The sequence below is a fragment of the Aristolochia californica genome, unplaced genomic scaffold (genome assembly GCF_029961685.1).
Source record: "Aristolochia californica isolate CCGP_79_NKW_82.1479 unplaced genomic scaffold, dmAriCali1.0.hap1 SCAF_1, whole genome shotgun sequence".
NCBI classification, from domain to species: domain Eukaryota; kingdom Viridiplantae; phylum Streptophyta; class Magnoliopsida; order Piperales; family Aristolochiaceae; genus Aristolochia; species Aristolochia californica.
In genome coordinates this window covers 358,306-370,996 of record NW_027181770.1, presented here as the reverse complement: position 1 = coordinate 370,996, position 12,691 = coordinate 358,306, and the positions used below count along the sequence as shown (strand labels likewise).

General features: G+C 42.3%; 3 protein-coding genes across 3 annotated transcripts; 2 read left to right on the top strand and 1 right to left on the bottom strand.

Annotated features, from left to right (window-relative positions):
• Positions 1-597: 597 nt before the first annotated feature.
• LOC137962602 (uncharacterized) lies at positions 598-2,002 on the top strand. The gene is made up of 2 exons (XM_068809574.1): positions 598-1,455; positions 1,579-2,002. The coding sequence occupies exons 1-2, from the start codon at positions 625-627 to the stop codon at positions 1,927-1,929; spliced, it is 1,182 nt and encodes a 393-aa protein (XP_068665675.1). The 5' UTR covers positions 598-624; the 3' UTR covers positions 1,930-2,002.
• A 661-nt stretch (positions 2,003-2,663) lies between these two features.
• LOC137954887 (uncharacterized) lies at positions 2,664-3,552 on the bottom strand. Its single transcript, XM_068801785.1, has one exon. The coding sequence runs from the start codon at positions 3,442-3,444 to the stop codon at positions 2,776-2,778; it is 669 nt and encodes a 222-aa protein (XP_068657886.1). The 5' UTR covers positions 3,445-3,552; the 3' UTR covers positions 2,664-2,775.
• A 3,038-nt stretch (positions 3,553-6,590) lies between these two features.
• Positions 6,591-10,808, top strand: LOC137954882 (MLO-like protein 12). Its single transcript, XM_068801782.1, has 14 exons — positions 6,591-6,905; positions 7,021-7,078; positions 7,210-7,367; positions 7,472-7,588; positions 7,806-7,866; positions 8,820-8,908; positions 9,012-9,086; positions 9,167-9,255; positions 9,350-9,399; positions 9,493-9,533; positions 9,617-9,790; positions 9,923-9,958; positions 10,058-10,186; positions 10,271-10,808. Exons 1-14 carry the CDS (start codon positions 6,777-6,779, stop codon positions 10,556-10,558), a joined length of 1,494 nt encoding a protein of 497 aa, XP_068657883.1. The 5' UTR covers positions 6,591-6,776; the 3' UTR covers positions 10,559-10,808.
• The last annotated feature ends 1,883 nt before the right edge of the window (positions 10,809-12,691 follow it).

The window sequence follows — 12,691 nt, the reverse complement described above, 5'->3', positions numbered from 1 at the left end:
CGGCTCTTGACGTTTTTTTGGCATAAAAAACCAACTATGCGTAATCTGGCGCCATCGGCACAACGATCCTGGAACTACAAGAAACAAATGAATTCGGATTTCGAGTAGTGACCTGAAGCAAGCGCTGACAACAGTCCAAAAATGGGCAGACTGGTCCATGTGCCTCCTTCTTTAACAAATTTGCAAAATCAAGCTGTAGTGATCTTTCCTCTTATATTTAAGCCAGATAGATGTCATCGTGTCACTAGCAGAAAATCTAAACTAATGGGGAAACGAGGCGTGAGACGCGTACAGATGAGGATAGCACATGGGCATCTGGCTATTTTAATGGCGTGATTGATGCTCCCACGCCATCTCCATATTTGTATTCGCGTGTACCCTGAAACTCTTCCGACATTCACTTTTTAAGCCATGGAAAGAACGAGCAAAAGCCGAGTTTCATTTATGAGCCTACAGTTGGTTGTTACTTATTAGCCCTGCAGCCATATCCAAGTTGGGGGTTTCCTATTTTTTTCCGTTTTTTTCTTTTCTGTTTCTGTACGTGGACATAGAAAGGGTGGAGAGATGGCGGAAGGTAAAAGGCTCGACAAAGTTCGCCCGTGTTTCTGAAAGGCGGAGATCGCAATGGAAGGAGAAGGGTCATGTGGGGTTTGTGCTGCTTGCAGAGTTCATAGAGTTGGACCTGTGGAGCTTCTGGAAAAGTACTGGTTCTTTCACAATACGCTCGATGGAGTGGGTGTTTCGAATTCTTCAATTGAGGATTCTTGCTCGAAAAACAGCAGGGAAATGGTGGTTAAGGACTCGAACGAGCCCACTGCTGTTTCGGAAGTTGGTTTCAGCAATCCAAATGAGAGTCTGCCCTTGACAAGCTGTGTCACTCGGCAGACGGTTTGCAAGATTCCGAATGACGGATCCATCTTCCCCTCTTCCGTTACCACTCCCAGAGAGCATCGTTTCCACAATTCCAAGTTACTTCGAGCTCCATCGCTTCCACCTGACATAGGAAGGAATGAAGCAGGTCGAGGAGAAGACCGCCGTCGTAAACCCAGAGAGGCCAGATTGCAGAGGGATGATGGGTCCGTCCCCTCGTCTATCGCTCCTAGCGAAGGGGAGAATCATTTTCTCAACCACAAGTTGCTTCGAGCTCCATCACTTCCACCTGACAACGCAGCTCAAGGAGGAGAAAGCCGTCGGGAACCAAGACAGACCAGACTGCAGCAGAACAAGGGATCGCTCTCCACGTCCGTGACTCCTCCTAAAGAGGAGAGTCATTTGCCCAGATCTAATTTGCTTCGAGCTCCATCCCTTCCACCTGCCAAGGTAAAAAATGAGGAAGAAGCTCAAGAAGAAGAGAGCCGCCGCAAATCGAGAGTCTCCAGATTGCAGCGCTCGGTTAGCTCTTTGGAGATCAGGTCTTCATTTACACCTCGCAGATACAGAGGCAATTCTTCCCAGGTATACTGATTTTTCGGTTTTCGGTGTAGTTGGTTGGGTGATACGTTTCTTCGTTCCGATGTCGGTTACTGGTTCTGCACGATTTGGATAAAGATCTCACTGCTGCTATTCATTGCAATGCAGAGCTCTAAAGTAGCAAATATCCCAAGGGATCGGCAGCCGACGGAAACGAATCGCCAGAAGAGCCTAAGCGAACTTGAAATCGAGGAGTTGCAAGGTTTCATGGATTTGGGTTTCACTTTCAACAGGGAGGATATCAGTCCAACCATATTAAACATGATTCCTGGTCTTCAAGAAAACAGACCTATTGACGAGGAAAGGGTAAGGAGGCCGTATCTCTCCGAAGCATGGTCTGTACAGAGATCAGTCCCTCCAAGGCTAAACAGGGCTCAACTAAGCTCTAGAGTCGAGATGAAAGAGCAGCTCAAGGTCTGGGCCAGGACCGTAGCTTCCGACGTCGGTCAAAAATGTTAATACTTTTAAAGCAATGGGCATTGATTTTTGCAACAGATTCATGTAAAAATGAAATCCCATAAAAGAAACAAGAAACGTCTAATTGGACTTTTTGTCATGTCGAGTGCTCATTCATTCGTATGGAATCCAATATTTGTTCAAATTGGCTCTGTTAAATTCCCGTCTGCCTGGGATACCAATCGATAAGCTCACCTTTTCCCATTTAGATCCAAAGCTGTCGTATTACAAAATGGTCCATCCTCCTGTAAAAAACGAACATTCCTCTTATTCTCTTTGTCTTTATTGTTGATTGCCCTTTCAAGCCCTTAATGTAATTGAAATCAGTGCTAACGTTTGGAGATACGGGAGGCTCTCGCTGTCTTATCGATCATACTTTGCAAATGCTCCTCTACAATTTTATTCGAAATGGGATCTGCTTGCTGTTCTATATTGATTCATGTTTGATAAATCACATTCGACTGTCAATTTTGATAACAATTAGGCTGATGAACTCCTCGCCAATGTAATAGTATAGATATTTAGATATGGGAGAAAGATCGGAAAGCTCTTAATCTGAGTTTGCGTTTATAAATGATATCTCATCATGATTAATCGGTGAAAATTTGAAAAGAAATTGTAGAATCTCTGGCATAAACAAAAGCCAAGCTCTGCCAAAAATACTGAAAGAGAGTTCTGTATCCAAATCCCAACATTCATAGAACACATGCAATGGTGCGGCGATCGCAAAATGAACCTAAGCAGCAAATTGCTCTCCGGCCGTCCTTTTTTCTTGGGTAACTTCATAACAATAAGAAAAAAAATCTGGAAAAATAAAAACAGGAAGGGACACGGGCATCCTGTACCATCTTAGTAAGGAGGTGATCTGTAGAAAGAACCATAAGATCCACCACCTGAACTGGGTCGATTCCCGATGGAACAAGGGCGATTCCGATCAGAATCCAATCCGACGCGATTCATCCCTTCGTAGTATCCTCCCGACTTGGGTCGTCCGTCCTCTCCCTCCCTCGCGTGCCCTTGCCCGAACGAAAAGTTCCCGTCGCGCTGTCGAAACCCCTGCTTCTCTCTGTCCTGGCCAATTTTTTCCTCCCGACCGACGAATCCAGGCCGTAGATGCGGCGGGACGAATGGCTCCGGCTTCGGCAACGTCACTGGCTGAGAGTCTCTCAGTTCCTTGTCTCCGAGCTTGAGATGATCTGTCTCATCTTTGATGGGATGGGGAGAGACGGTGGAGGAGGAATCGGTGCGGCCCAAAGGGCGGAGAGAGATGGATTCGGGTTGGAAGGGCGGGGACGGATCGGCCGGTTTCTGGGGAGGAGTTTGAGGGCGGACGGGAGGAGGGGGCGGGTGGGGCGTGGAGGGGCGGGTCAGGACGAGCATGCGGCCATGGGCACGAGCGGTGGAGATGGGGGCGTTGTGGGAGGCAGCAGGAGGATGGGCAACAGGGGAAGAGGAAGGTTTCTTGGGGCCGTAGATTTCGTTGAAGTTGATGGAGGAGTACTTGTTGGTTTTTGCCATCCACCGAAGAGAGAGACAGAGAAGGAGAAAGAAAGAGGCTTTGTAGGCGAGGAAGAAAAAATCGGCAGAAGAGGGAAAGACGACCCCCCCTGTTGGAAGGATGAAGGTAGAAAAAGGCGAGAGAAGCCGGGAATCCAGATTCCTACCATCTGTCCTAACCAGTTTCCCTCTGAAATTACTTTTACCACCCTAACCTAGGCATCAGTCCCCAGACCGAAACCAGATTGGGCTACTGGGCTCAGTACTCTTAACTACGCCAAGCCTGCTTGGATAAACACAATTGACGATGGAGCGCCTGAGCCAACAAATTTTTTAACCTTTAAATAGCTCAGTCGAGTGATTTTGTAATATTTAGTCGGTTAAGATCAATAAACAAAGCTATCAAATTATACAAATTGGTACTAACTCTACTCTTGTTAACATAAATATTAATTCCAACCATGCAATCCCTAAATACAGCTATCCCCTTCTCTCCTCCACTCCTATAATTCCCACCCTTTCCCTTTTGCATAACCATGTAATCGATAGACTCAAAGAAATTATAGAAGCCATTCTTCAACCCTCCAACCATGCGGATAAGCTGCAATGGATGCATGTTGAGCCCTTTGCAAATCACTGAATGCTACGAACACTGTAATATAAGACCTTAGCCTGCAATAAATCTAGAATCTTGAAACTCAAGCCAACGCCACCGTCTTCCTCACCAAATTCTACGTCATAAATGCCAATAGAGAACACCTCCGTGCAGGTATTTATATGCTCTGCTCATCTTTGATTGCCGTTGTGGCCGATATACTTTTTCGTTTCTGTTTGAATCTTTTACTTGGTAAATTGGTTGGTTATTTTTTCGAGCTTCGGCGGTCGGCAGCCTAGCAAATTTTACGGCTCTCTCGGGCTGCTCTGGTTCAGGAGGTGGCAACTTTGCTAGGCTGCCGAACGCCGAAGCCGTTCTCAAAGGTTCTTCAATCACGCAAATACCATACGAGATGAAAGTTGCCCCCAGCCATCTACTCGAATCCTACAACACGACTCACGAAGATGTTTCCAGACGGAGAGAGGAAGGAAGGAAGGAGAGTCATTTTCCAATGTTTAACAGAACATATTTTTCTTTTCTCTTTTATTTTTCATGCAATTTTTGTATTTCAAACAGGGGTAAAAAGTCACATGGAGACAATTAAGTCATCGTTAAGAGCTTCCAAATAGTCAATAAAGGGTTGTTACATGGAAGTGACAGGTGCGTGAGGGTCGTTTTATGTCTTGATCTTTCATTACTCTTTTCTTAAAATAAATAAATAAGTGTCCAATATGACTAACAGTTTGTATGAAAATACGAAAGCAGTATAAAGGGTCGTCACGTGTGCCTAACACAACTTATTTAATGGTCTAAAAAAATGGTTACTTATTTGGGTTGGGTGTGACCACACTCAAAAAGGTCTGATTATAAATTAATGGTTTATTAGATAAATATGGCTACTAGTATTAATTCACCTAAAGTATACATTACTCTTTACTCTTTAGCATCTTCAAATATCTCTAATATCAGTCGAAACTAACAATTTTCTTTAGCATCTTCATCAATCCTCAAGGTCAAGCTTGTCCTGATCACACACTATCTACTACTGCAAATCTTTCCAAAGACTGATAATGGAACCTTTGGAAAAAGCGTTTAATCTTTTAGACCCGAAATGCGGACTGCAGACCCATCGATGACCTGCTCCATGACACATAGGGTGATGTCGACGTAGGGCAGCAGAGTCGTCAACGTGCGACGCCCCGGAGCGCGGCTTCGTGGTCCAAAGTGCTCTCACTGTCGAAGATTAAAATCGTGTAAGAGAGAGAGAGAGAGAAATGAGGGGGGGTTGGCTGCTGGGCGGTACCAGAGCGACGTCCAAAATGTCAAATGGATCTCAACCCAGTGAGGACGCGATCGGTCATGGTGATTATAATGATCCAAGACGCGTTACTCATGGAGACAAAGTAAACAGAAAAAGTGACGCAGCGCCACCCAGTGGGCGTCCACCACCACCACCTTCGGTATAAATGCGTGGACGGCTTCCTTCTACACTCTAAATGATTTGGTATCGATCAATCACATTCGCTTGTGTGTTTTTTCCCCCGATACCATTTATAATCGAGAAAGAAAACCGGGTGTTCAGACTCTGGCCAGGAGCATCAATGGCCCACGCTTCTCGGGGTCAAGAGTCAAGACGTTTAGACTTGGGAGCAAGCTTTCCGGGAGAGAGAAAGTTCCGAGCATAGAGACCAGATGATCGAAAGAAGTTCTGAGTAAGAAAATCCTAATTTGTACAAACAAACCACCATTTTGTCGAGGAAAAACAATGATTTCCATAAGAGATTGAAATCAACAATCAATTAATACTCCAAAGCAGTGATTTTGAAATAAAAAGCATTGCATTACTCAGTAATAAAAAATATATATATATATTTTTATAATAAAAAAATTGACTATTACTTTCAATCTCTATTTTTTTTTGTGTGAAAATGAAAATGGCTGCTTTTTTTCTAAGAAAATTAGTGATTTATTTTGAACTTAGGACCTAACTCTGATACGTGAAAAGTTACATGCGACGGTTTTAATTACTTTCGGGTGAAAAAACAATTATGTCTCACATATTTATTTTTTCATTTATTTATTGTTCGTACGTCCCTAGATACGATCCGGAATTTCGGCGAAGCATATTCGCTCGGTTTCTCAATTAGAAAGTTCATTAAAGAAAAAATTCACAAGGACGTTGCAGTTTCTGCATTTCGTCTTCCCGGATGAAACAAGGGACCAAACATGTGTGGACTGTACCCAGCACCGCGTTTCTGAAGATGGACGGTCACCAACTCGCCACTGCAATTCGTGACCTAAAGCGTTTCCCTCAAAAACCATACAATTCTTTCGTAAAATAAATGAAATGCTGTATACATCATTGACATCTCCATCTCTCAATTTCAAACATTGATTAAATCATTCCTGCTGCTACGCGTTTAGTTATCTTGTCTCATCGCACTTCATCCTTCCCTTGGCTGATCACCGAAGAATCCTTCTGAAGTTTTTTTTTCTCTTTTTCAATTATAAATACAAGAGGTGAGATCATCAACGCCTTCTCTCCTCCTCCTCTTTTTTTTTTTGTTTTGGTTTTCTATCTGACTTTATTCGATTCTTTTATTCATGCGTACATTCAAGACATTCCATCAGCCGCTACAGGAAAAGAAAGGAAACGCCTTTTCTTTGACGAATCTTATAGAAGACACGGAATCTGTTCTCCATCAACATTAACAAGCTGATACTCTTTCCCTCGCACCCCCAGCACAGCTTCACTCCCATGGCTGGAGGAACCACTTCATCCGAGGCTTCCTTACAAGAAACACCCACATGGGCTGTCGCCACTGTTTCTGCTGTCCTCATAACCATCTCCATCCTCATAGAACACGGTCTTCATCTCCTCACTAAGGTATTTCGCCTTCATCGGCATCCGTATACGATGATGAATCTCATTGAACATTTTTTTAAACTCTTATCTAGTTTTCTTTTTGACAATTTTGGTGCTGTGCTATTCCTATGGTCAGTTTCTGCACAAAAGAAAAAGGAAATATCTCATTCAAGCTCTTCACAACATCAGGGCAGGTGAGCGAATGAACGATGAAACAGTTTGGTTTATGAGAGTTTTACGCGCGCCATATACCTCATTTCAATCCTCCACGGAAAAGTTATAACGGATGTTTTTTTTTTCTTTTTTTTTTTTTTCCGGAGATTAGAGTTGATGCTTCTAGGATTTCTGTCCCTGTTACTGACTGTTACGCAACAGCCCATCTCCAAAATATGCATCCCCAAGAGCATGGGGGACTCCTTCGCCCCATGCGAAAACACCACCCTGCCAGATTCTATTCTAGAGGAAGGCACTTGCCTACGACAGGTGACATTTAGCGAATCTTGGATTGCTTTTTTTTTCACGGACGATCTGTTGATAGAAACGTATAAAATTTTCTGTCATTTCTCACAATATTGTCTGCAAAGCAGGGAAAGATTTCTCTCCTTACGAGTACCGGCGTCAACGAATTGCAGTTTTTAATCTTCGTCTTGGCTGTTTTCCATGTTCTCTCTTGCATTCTGACTATGGCACTTGGGATAGCAAAGGTAACCTTACCTTAAATTTAACGTGAAGTCTTTTCTTTTTCTCTCTTCCGATCTCCAGACTCCCAAGTCTGAGAATCAAACGCCGTGGCCATAAAAAATCTTACCGTCAAACGATGAAATTCCCACAAATAGGAAAAAATTGGCCGCTCCTCTTGTTCTTATGCGTACTCCGTAATTCAGACTAACGGATAACGTGATGTCCATCCAATATTTTCAGATGAACAGATGGGAATCTTGGGAAGAAGAGACCAGGACGGTCGACTACCAGTTCTCCAACGGTAATGAATCTCCACTTGCATGCACCTAATTTTTCCGATATTGCGTCTGCCCTGTTGGTCCGATGCCAATTTGTAGAAAAAGTAGTAGAGTCTTTTCAATCAACAGCTTCTCGTTGACAATGGGTCAAAAACTTTAGGGCTTTAAGCCTTTTTTGACTTTTCGTTTCCTCTTTTTTCTTTAATTCACGTTCAGCCTTGGTTCTGAGGATGAACAGAGGGAGATGGACGACACAGGACAAAATGTGTAAACCAGTCTGAGCAAGTACTGACAAGACTAGCTCATGTGGGGGCTGAAACAGTTGAACGTACCGGCGTTCTTGTTCTTTGAGTCCGTAGTTGTTAACTACCGCCGATAAATATGGTATTGTTCTGGAAATTGGGAGAATGAAGCTTTTGTGGGTAGCTTCAACTTCCCTCCAATTCCCTCTTATTATTAGTTAGTGGTTCTTGACGGCAAAGATGGAGAACGTTGAAAGCTGGGAAACAATTTTCTCCACCTGTTTTTTCTAGCATTCTTGAATTTTGAGGGGTTTATGAAATGAGCTCGTCAATTAATTAGGTCCACACAGTTGGATTTGTTTAGAGGAAAATATCAAATCTTTCTGGCGAAAGGTCGCATCCAAAGCTGAAGGGAAGATTGGTGAAATTAAATTCGAAACCCTTTCTTGTTTATTACTGTATTAAAGGGTCAGGATGGTGAGATGCTACGGCATGATATGATAGATAATCACGAGATAGATATACATGAAAGCCGGTATTTACCTGATTTGGAGTTCGTCTTCTCTGGTGAAGACAATCCCAGATATCAACCACTGTAGCTCGCTAATGAACGAAATGGTTTTTACTGAAATAAGGAACTGTTATCTACTGTTTTGGCGTATGTTCTAGCTACCATCATTAATTCTTTTTAGAACTTTTTGCAGAATAGTTCTGATCTCTCTAATTTATTGCAGATCCTCGGAGGTTCAAGCTCGCAAAGCAGACTTCTTTTGTAAAGAGACACTTGAGGTTCTGGAGTGGTCATCCTCTTCTCCTTTGGCCTGTGAGTTCATTTTTCTCACCAAAAAAAAAATCTCGATTTTTCTTTATGATTCCTTCCCTGTCCTCGTTTAATTTCTCTTTCGGAATTGCTGCTAAAAATGCAGGCTTGTTTTATCAGACAGTTCACCGGTTCCGTTTCGAAAACTGATTATTTTGCTCTTCGACACGGATTCATCACGGTAGAAACCAACGTCAACCGATGAACTCAAATCCTTCTCTTTCTGGCCAATCGTATGAGAGTTTCTTCTTATTGTTGCAGGCTCATTTTTCAGCGGAGAGCAAGTTTGATTTCCAAAAGTTTCTAAGGAGAGCTCTGGACGAAGACTTCTCAAAAGTGGTGGGAATGAGGTCTGTGATTCATCCTCGGTCAAATTTTTGCATCCATTTCCTTGATTAAGTTCAAGAACAGCGAATGTTACTTTGGATTTCTCTTCTTTTGCAGTCTTTGGATCTGGATGTTCTCAGTTTTTTTCATATTTCTCAACGCCCATAGTAAGAAACAGAATCCCTAACGTTTCAATTTGTTTGATATAACTAATTTCTTCAAGAACTTATTAGGGTTCGTCTGTTCTCAATTTGTTACAGAATTTCACAACTACTTATGGCTTCCCTTCATTCCTTTAGTTGTAAGTTGAAAGTTCATAACCTTCGTCGTATTTATGAGGCAGAGCCAGGCTTGGAGAAGTAATAATTTTAAACGTTTCTGCAGATGGCTTTGATTGTGGGAACAAAACTACAGTTTATCATAACGAAAATGTGTTTGGAGAGGAGGGATGAGTCAGTCGTAGTGCAAGGAACTTTGGTGGTGAAGCCCGATGACAACCTCTTCTGGTTTGGTCGCCCTCGTCTGCTCCTCCATTTCATCCAATTCATCTTATTTCAGGTAAATTTGGTTAGAAGAGAAGACAACAACAAGCAAGTGAATCAACCCCTACAAAACCTCCGTAACTCTGATTGCAAATGCTTAAAAAAAAAAAATCAACTTTCTCATGAATCAGAATTTTCTTGGTTGCAGAACGCTTTTCAACTTGCCTTCTTCACTTGGACGTGGGTAAGTCCTTCGTTCAAATTTTATTTTTTATTTTTGACTCTGAAGACAGACATGAAAAATAATATGAATTGAAATATTAATCCATCGATCATGACACAGTTCAAATTCGGGCTGAGATCCTGCTTCCATAGACCTACGGAGGATATCGTCATCAGAATTGCCATGGGCTTCTTGGTTGAGCTCCTCATTGGCTATGTCACTCTACCTCTATACGGACTGGTCACACAGGTGAACACAAAATTCTGATTAGGTTAGCTACAAATTCTGTTCTGGTCCATTCTTGCTAATCGTTATCTGCTTTAATGTCTACAGATGGGTTCCTCCATGAGGAAGGTGGTATTCACAGAACGGGTGGTTGAAGGTCTGAAGAACTGGCATACTGTGGCAAAACGTCAGCTAGCAATGAAGAAATCAAATCTCAGTGGACATACTTCAGAAATCTCGCCTTCTCATACAGTTGACACGTCAATTTCTGAAGGAAAAGAATCGACGGAAACCGATTACGCGGTCGTTGAAATAATCGAAGAGGATCCGCTCCAGTCACGTTCCAAGGCCAATGGAAGCTATGATGGAGAAATCTCTTTTGGTTGGAGAAAGTAGAAAGAGGTAACAATGGTTTTTTGTTCGAGCGAGCAGCTGATCCATGGCGAACCCGGAAAATGGCGGTGTTTATGGGACTTCTTCCTTGAAAGACAGGTGGGAACGCTAGAAAGCTACGGACGGGAAGACGGTCGTCGGGATTCAAAGGTTATAATTTGTGAAAAACACTGATGATTTTCGTCAATCTTTGTAAATGTTTTAGCTTTTTTAATTTCTGAAAGTACCTTTTTAACTTTTTTAATAATTGAATATGGGAAAATTCAATTTATTTCCCAAAATACCACTTGCTGGTGAAAGGTTATTGCCCGGGCTAGTAGGGTCGAGCCAACCTCAAACCTACATATGTTCGAGTTTGGCTTGATTTAAATATTTCACAATTAACTCAGTCTTTCGCCTCAAATTGGAATCGAATTAAAACCCAAAATTTCTAATTGAGTTTGAGTTTCGACCTATTTTTAAAATTATAAAAATAAAAAATATAACAATAAATAACGAGAATATTGTGATAAACTTAGTGCTATTAAACAACAAGCTATCACATATGAGTCAAAGATTTTGAAATGGAACATGCTAATATATAATAATCAGTTTAACACCTCCATCAATAATATTTATTTCATTGGCAAATAACAGTATTAGATGTTGAAGGACCCAAAAGGGTTTAATGATCGATCGTTTTCGAGGTTTGAGGTAAATATAACTATCAACTAATTACAGAGAGAATTGACAAGACCAATTAGAGTAAAGGTTATTTTCATATAAAAAATCTACACGAGTTAAAAAACCGAGTTTAACCGGTTATACTTAATGAGTCTTATTTCAAGTTTGAACTCGAGCCTGAGCTGTAGTAAAAACGGAATTACACCAATCATTTTTTAAGCCAAGTTTGAACGATTTGCAAGCCAATTTGGGTTGGTGTCACCCCTACATGCTAGTTCAATCAATGCACCATCACCTTGATATGGAAGGGGGGAGGGGGTGAAATTATCCTCCCGCGAAATGGGCCGGACCTTCTTGATGGGCCACCGAGTGACAACAAAGGGGCAAGGAGGTTTTCTAGTGGAAAACGAGATGGACGGGAAGGGGATCCTCTACCTTTTCCTTCTATGGCTAATCAAACGGAGTCCCTTTCTGTCTATGAGAGGAGTGGCCTCCCGCCTTTCCCCCCGTCTAAATGGAGACAAGGAAAGCGATTATCTTCTTCACCGTCCGGTCAGCTTCCAAGGAATCCTATGGGAGAGGGAATGAAGTTTCCCTGTGTCTGAGTAGTCGGAGAAGGGACGGAGGAACCTCCCTCCCCTCCCTTTTATGTATGGCGGAAATCGAGATTTCTGCTAAAACGAACGGGAGGGGGGAAGGAGGCCACTCGGTCCTCTCCTCTCCCCCTTTCCAGTGCTTAGTGTCAGCCTGTAGGAGGAAAATCTCCTCCCCCTCATGTAGTCTTAAGGTGGATCCAACGTGTAACCTATGATTTGCTCATTTACCGTCTAAAAATCATGGGACTAGCCATAAAGTAATCCTCTCTACTAAAAAAGCCTATGTTTGAACTCTTCCATTCTCATAATTTGTCTATGCTTCTGACCATTACAGGGGGAGCAAGAACCAGAACCATCGACGGAACAGTTCTTGGTTGGGATTTAGAGACTCTACATTTTTCTTTTTATTTCAACAATCCAGATCCGACGGTCTTATTCATGTCTCCCATGATTTGTAGGGATGAATGGTTCATTCATGCTTTGCTCTGATCCATTCATTCTCTTAGATTTTTTAATGCATGGAAATATATGTCATTAATAGTTTAGGCTGTGACTCTAAACATCCTGTACTCAAAACGCCATTGGAGCAGGTTAAACAAAGATCCTCGTTGTACCCAGCTTCAGAAAGACCTTACTTTGGCTCAGGGTTGGGGTGGGAATAAGCTGTCGGGGAAACTTCTGAATCTGCATAAACTTCTCCAAACCACAAGGGAGAGTCGTTAATGTCCAACTCATGATAGAAAAATGAAAGCACAGTGAATCAACCTTCAGAAACCATGGCAGCGTGCCGTGGAAAAAGAGGCTAATAAAGTAACACCCACGAAAGTCTGAAACAAAAAATGACTCGCATAAACTTGTGGGAAAGAGAATCAATATC

Coding starts and splice junctions, on each gene's coding strand:
- LOC137954882 (XM_068801782.1), top strand. CDS start 6,777: ATGGCTGGAGGAACCACTTCATCCGAGGCTTCCTTACAAGAAACACCC. Junction 7,867..8,819: donor CGACTACCAGTTCTCCAACG/GTAATGAATCTC, acceptor AATTTATTGCAG/ATCCTCGGAGGTTCAAGCTC. Junction 9,400..9,492: donor CATATTTCTCAACGCCCATA/GTAAGAAACAGA, acceptor AATTTGTTACAG/AATTTCACAACTACTTATGG.
- LOC137954887 (XM_068801785.1), bottom strand. CDS start 3,444: ATGGCAAAAACCAACAAGTACTCCTCCATCAACTTCAACGAAATCTAC.
- LOC137962602 (XM_068809574.1), top strand. CDS start 625: ATGGAAGGAGAAGGGTCATGTGGGGTTTGTGCTGCTTGCAGAGTTCAT. Junction 1,456..1,578: donor ACAGAGGCAATTCTTCCCAG/GTATACTGATTT, acceptor ATTGCAATGCAG/AGCTCTAAAGTAGCAAATAT.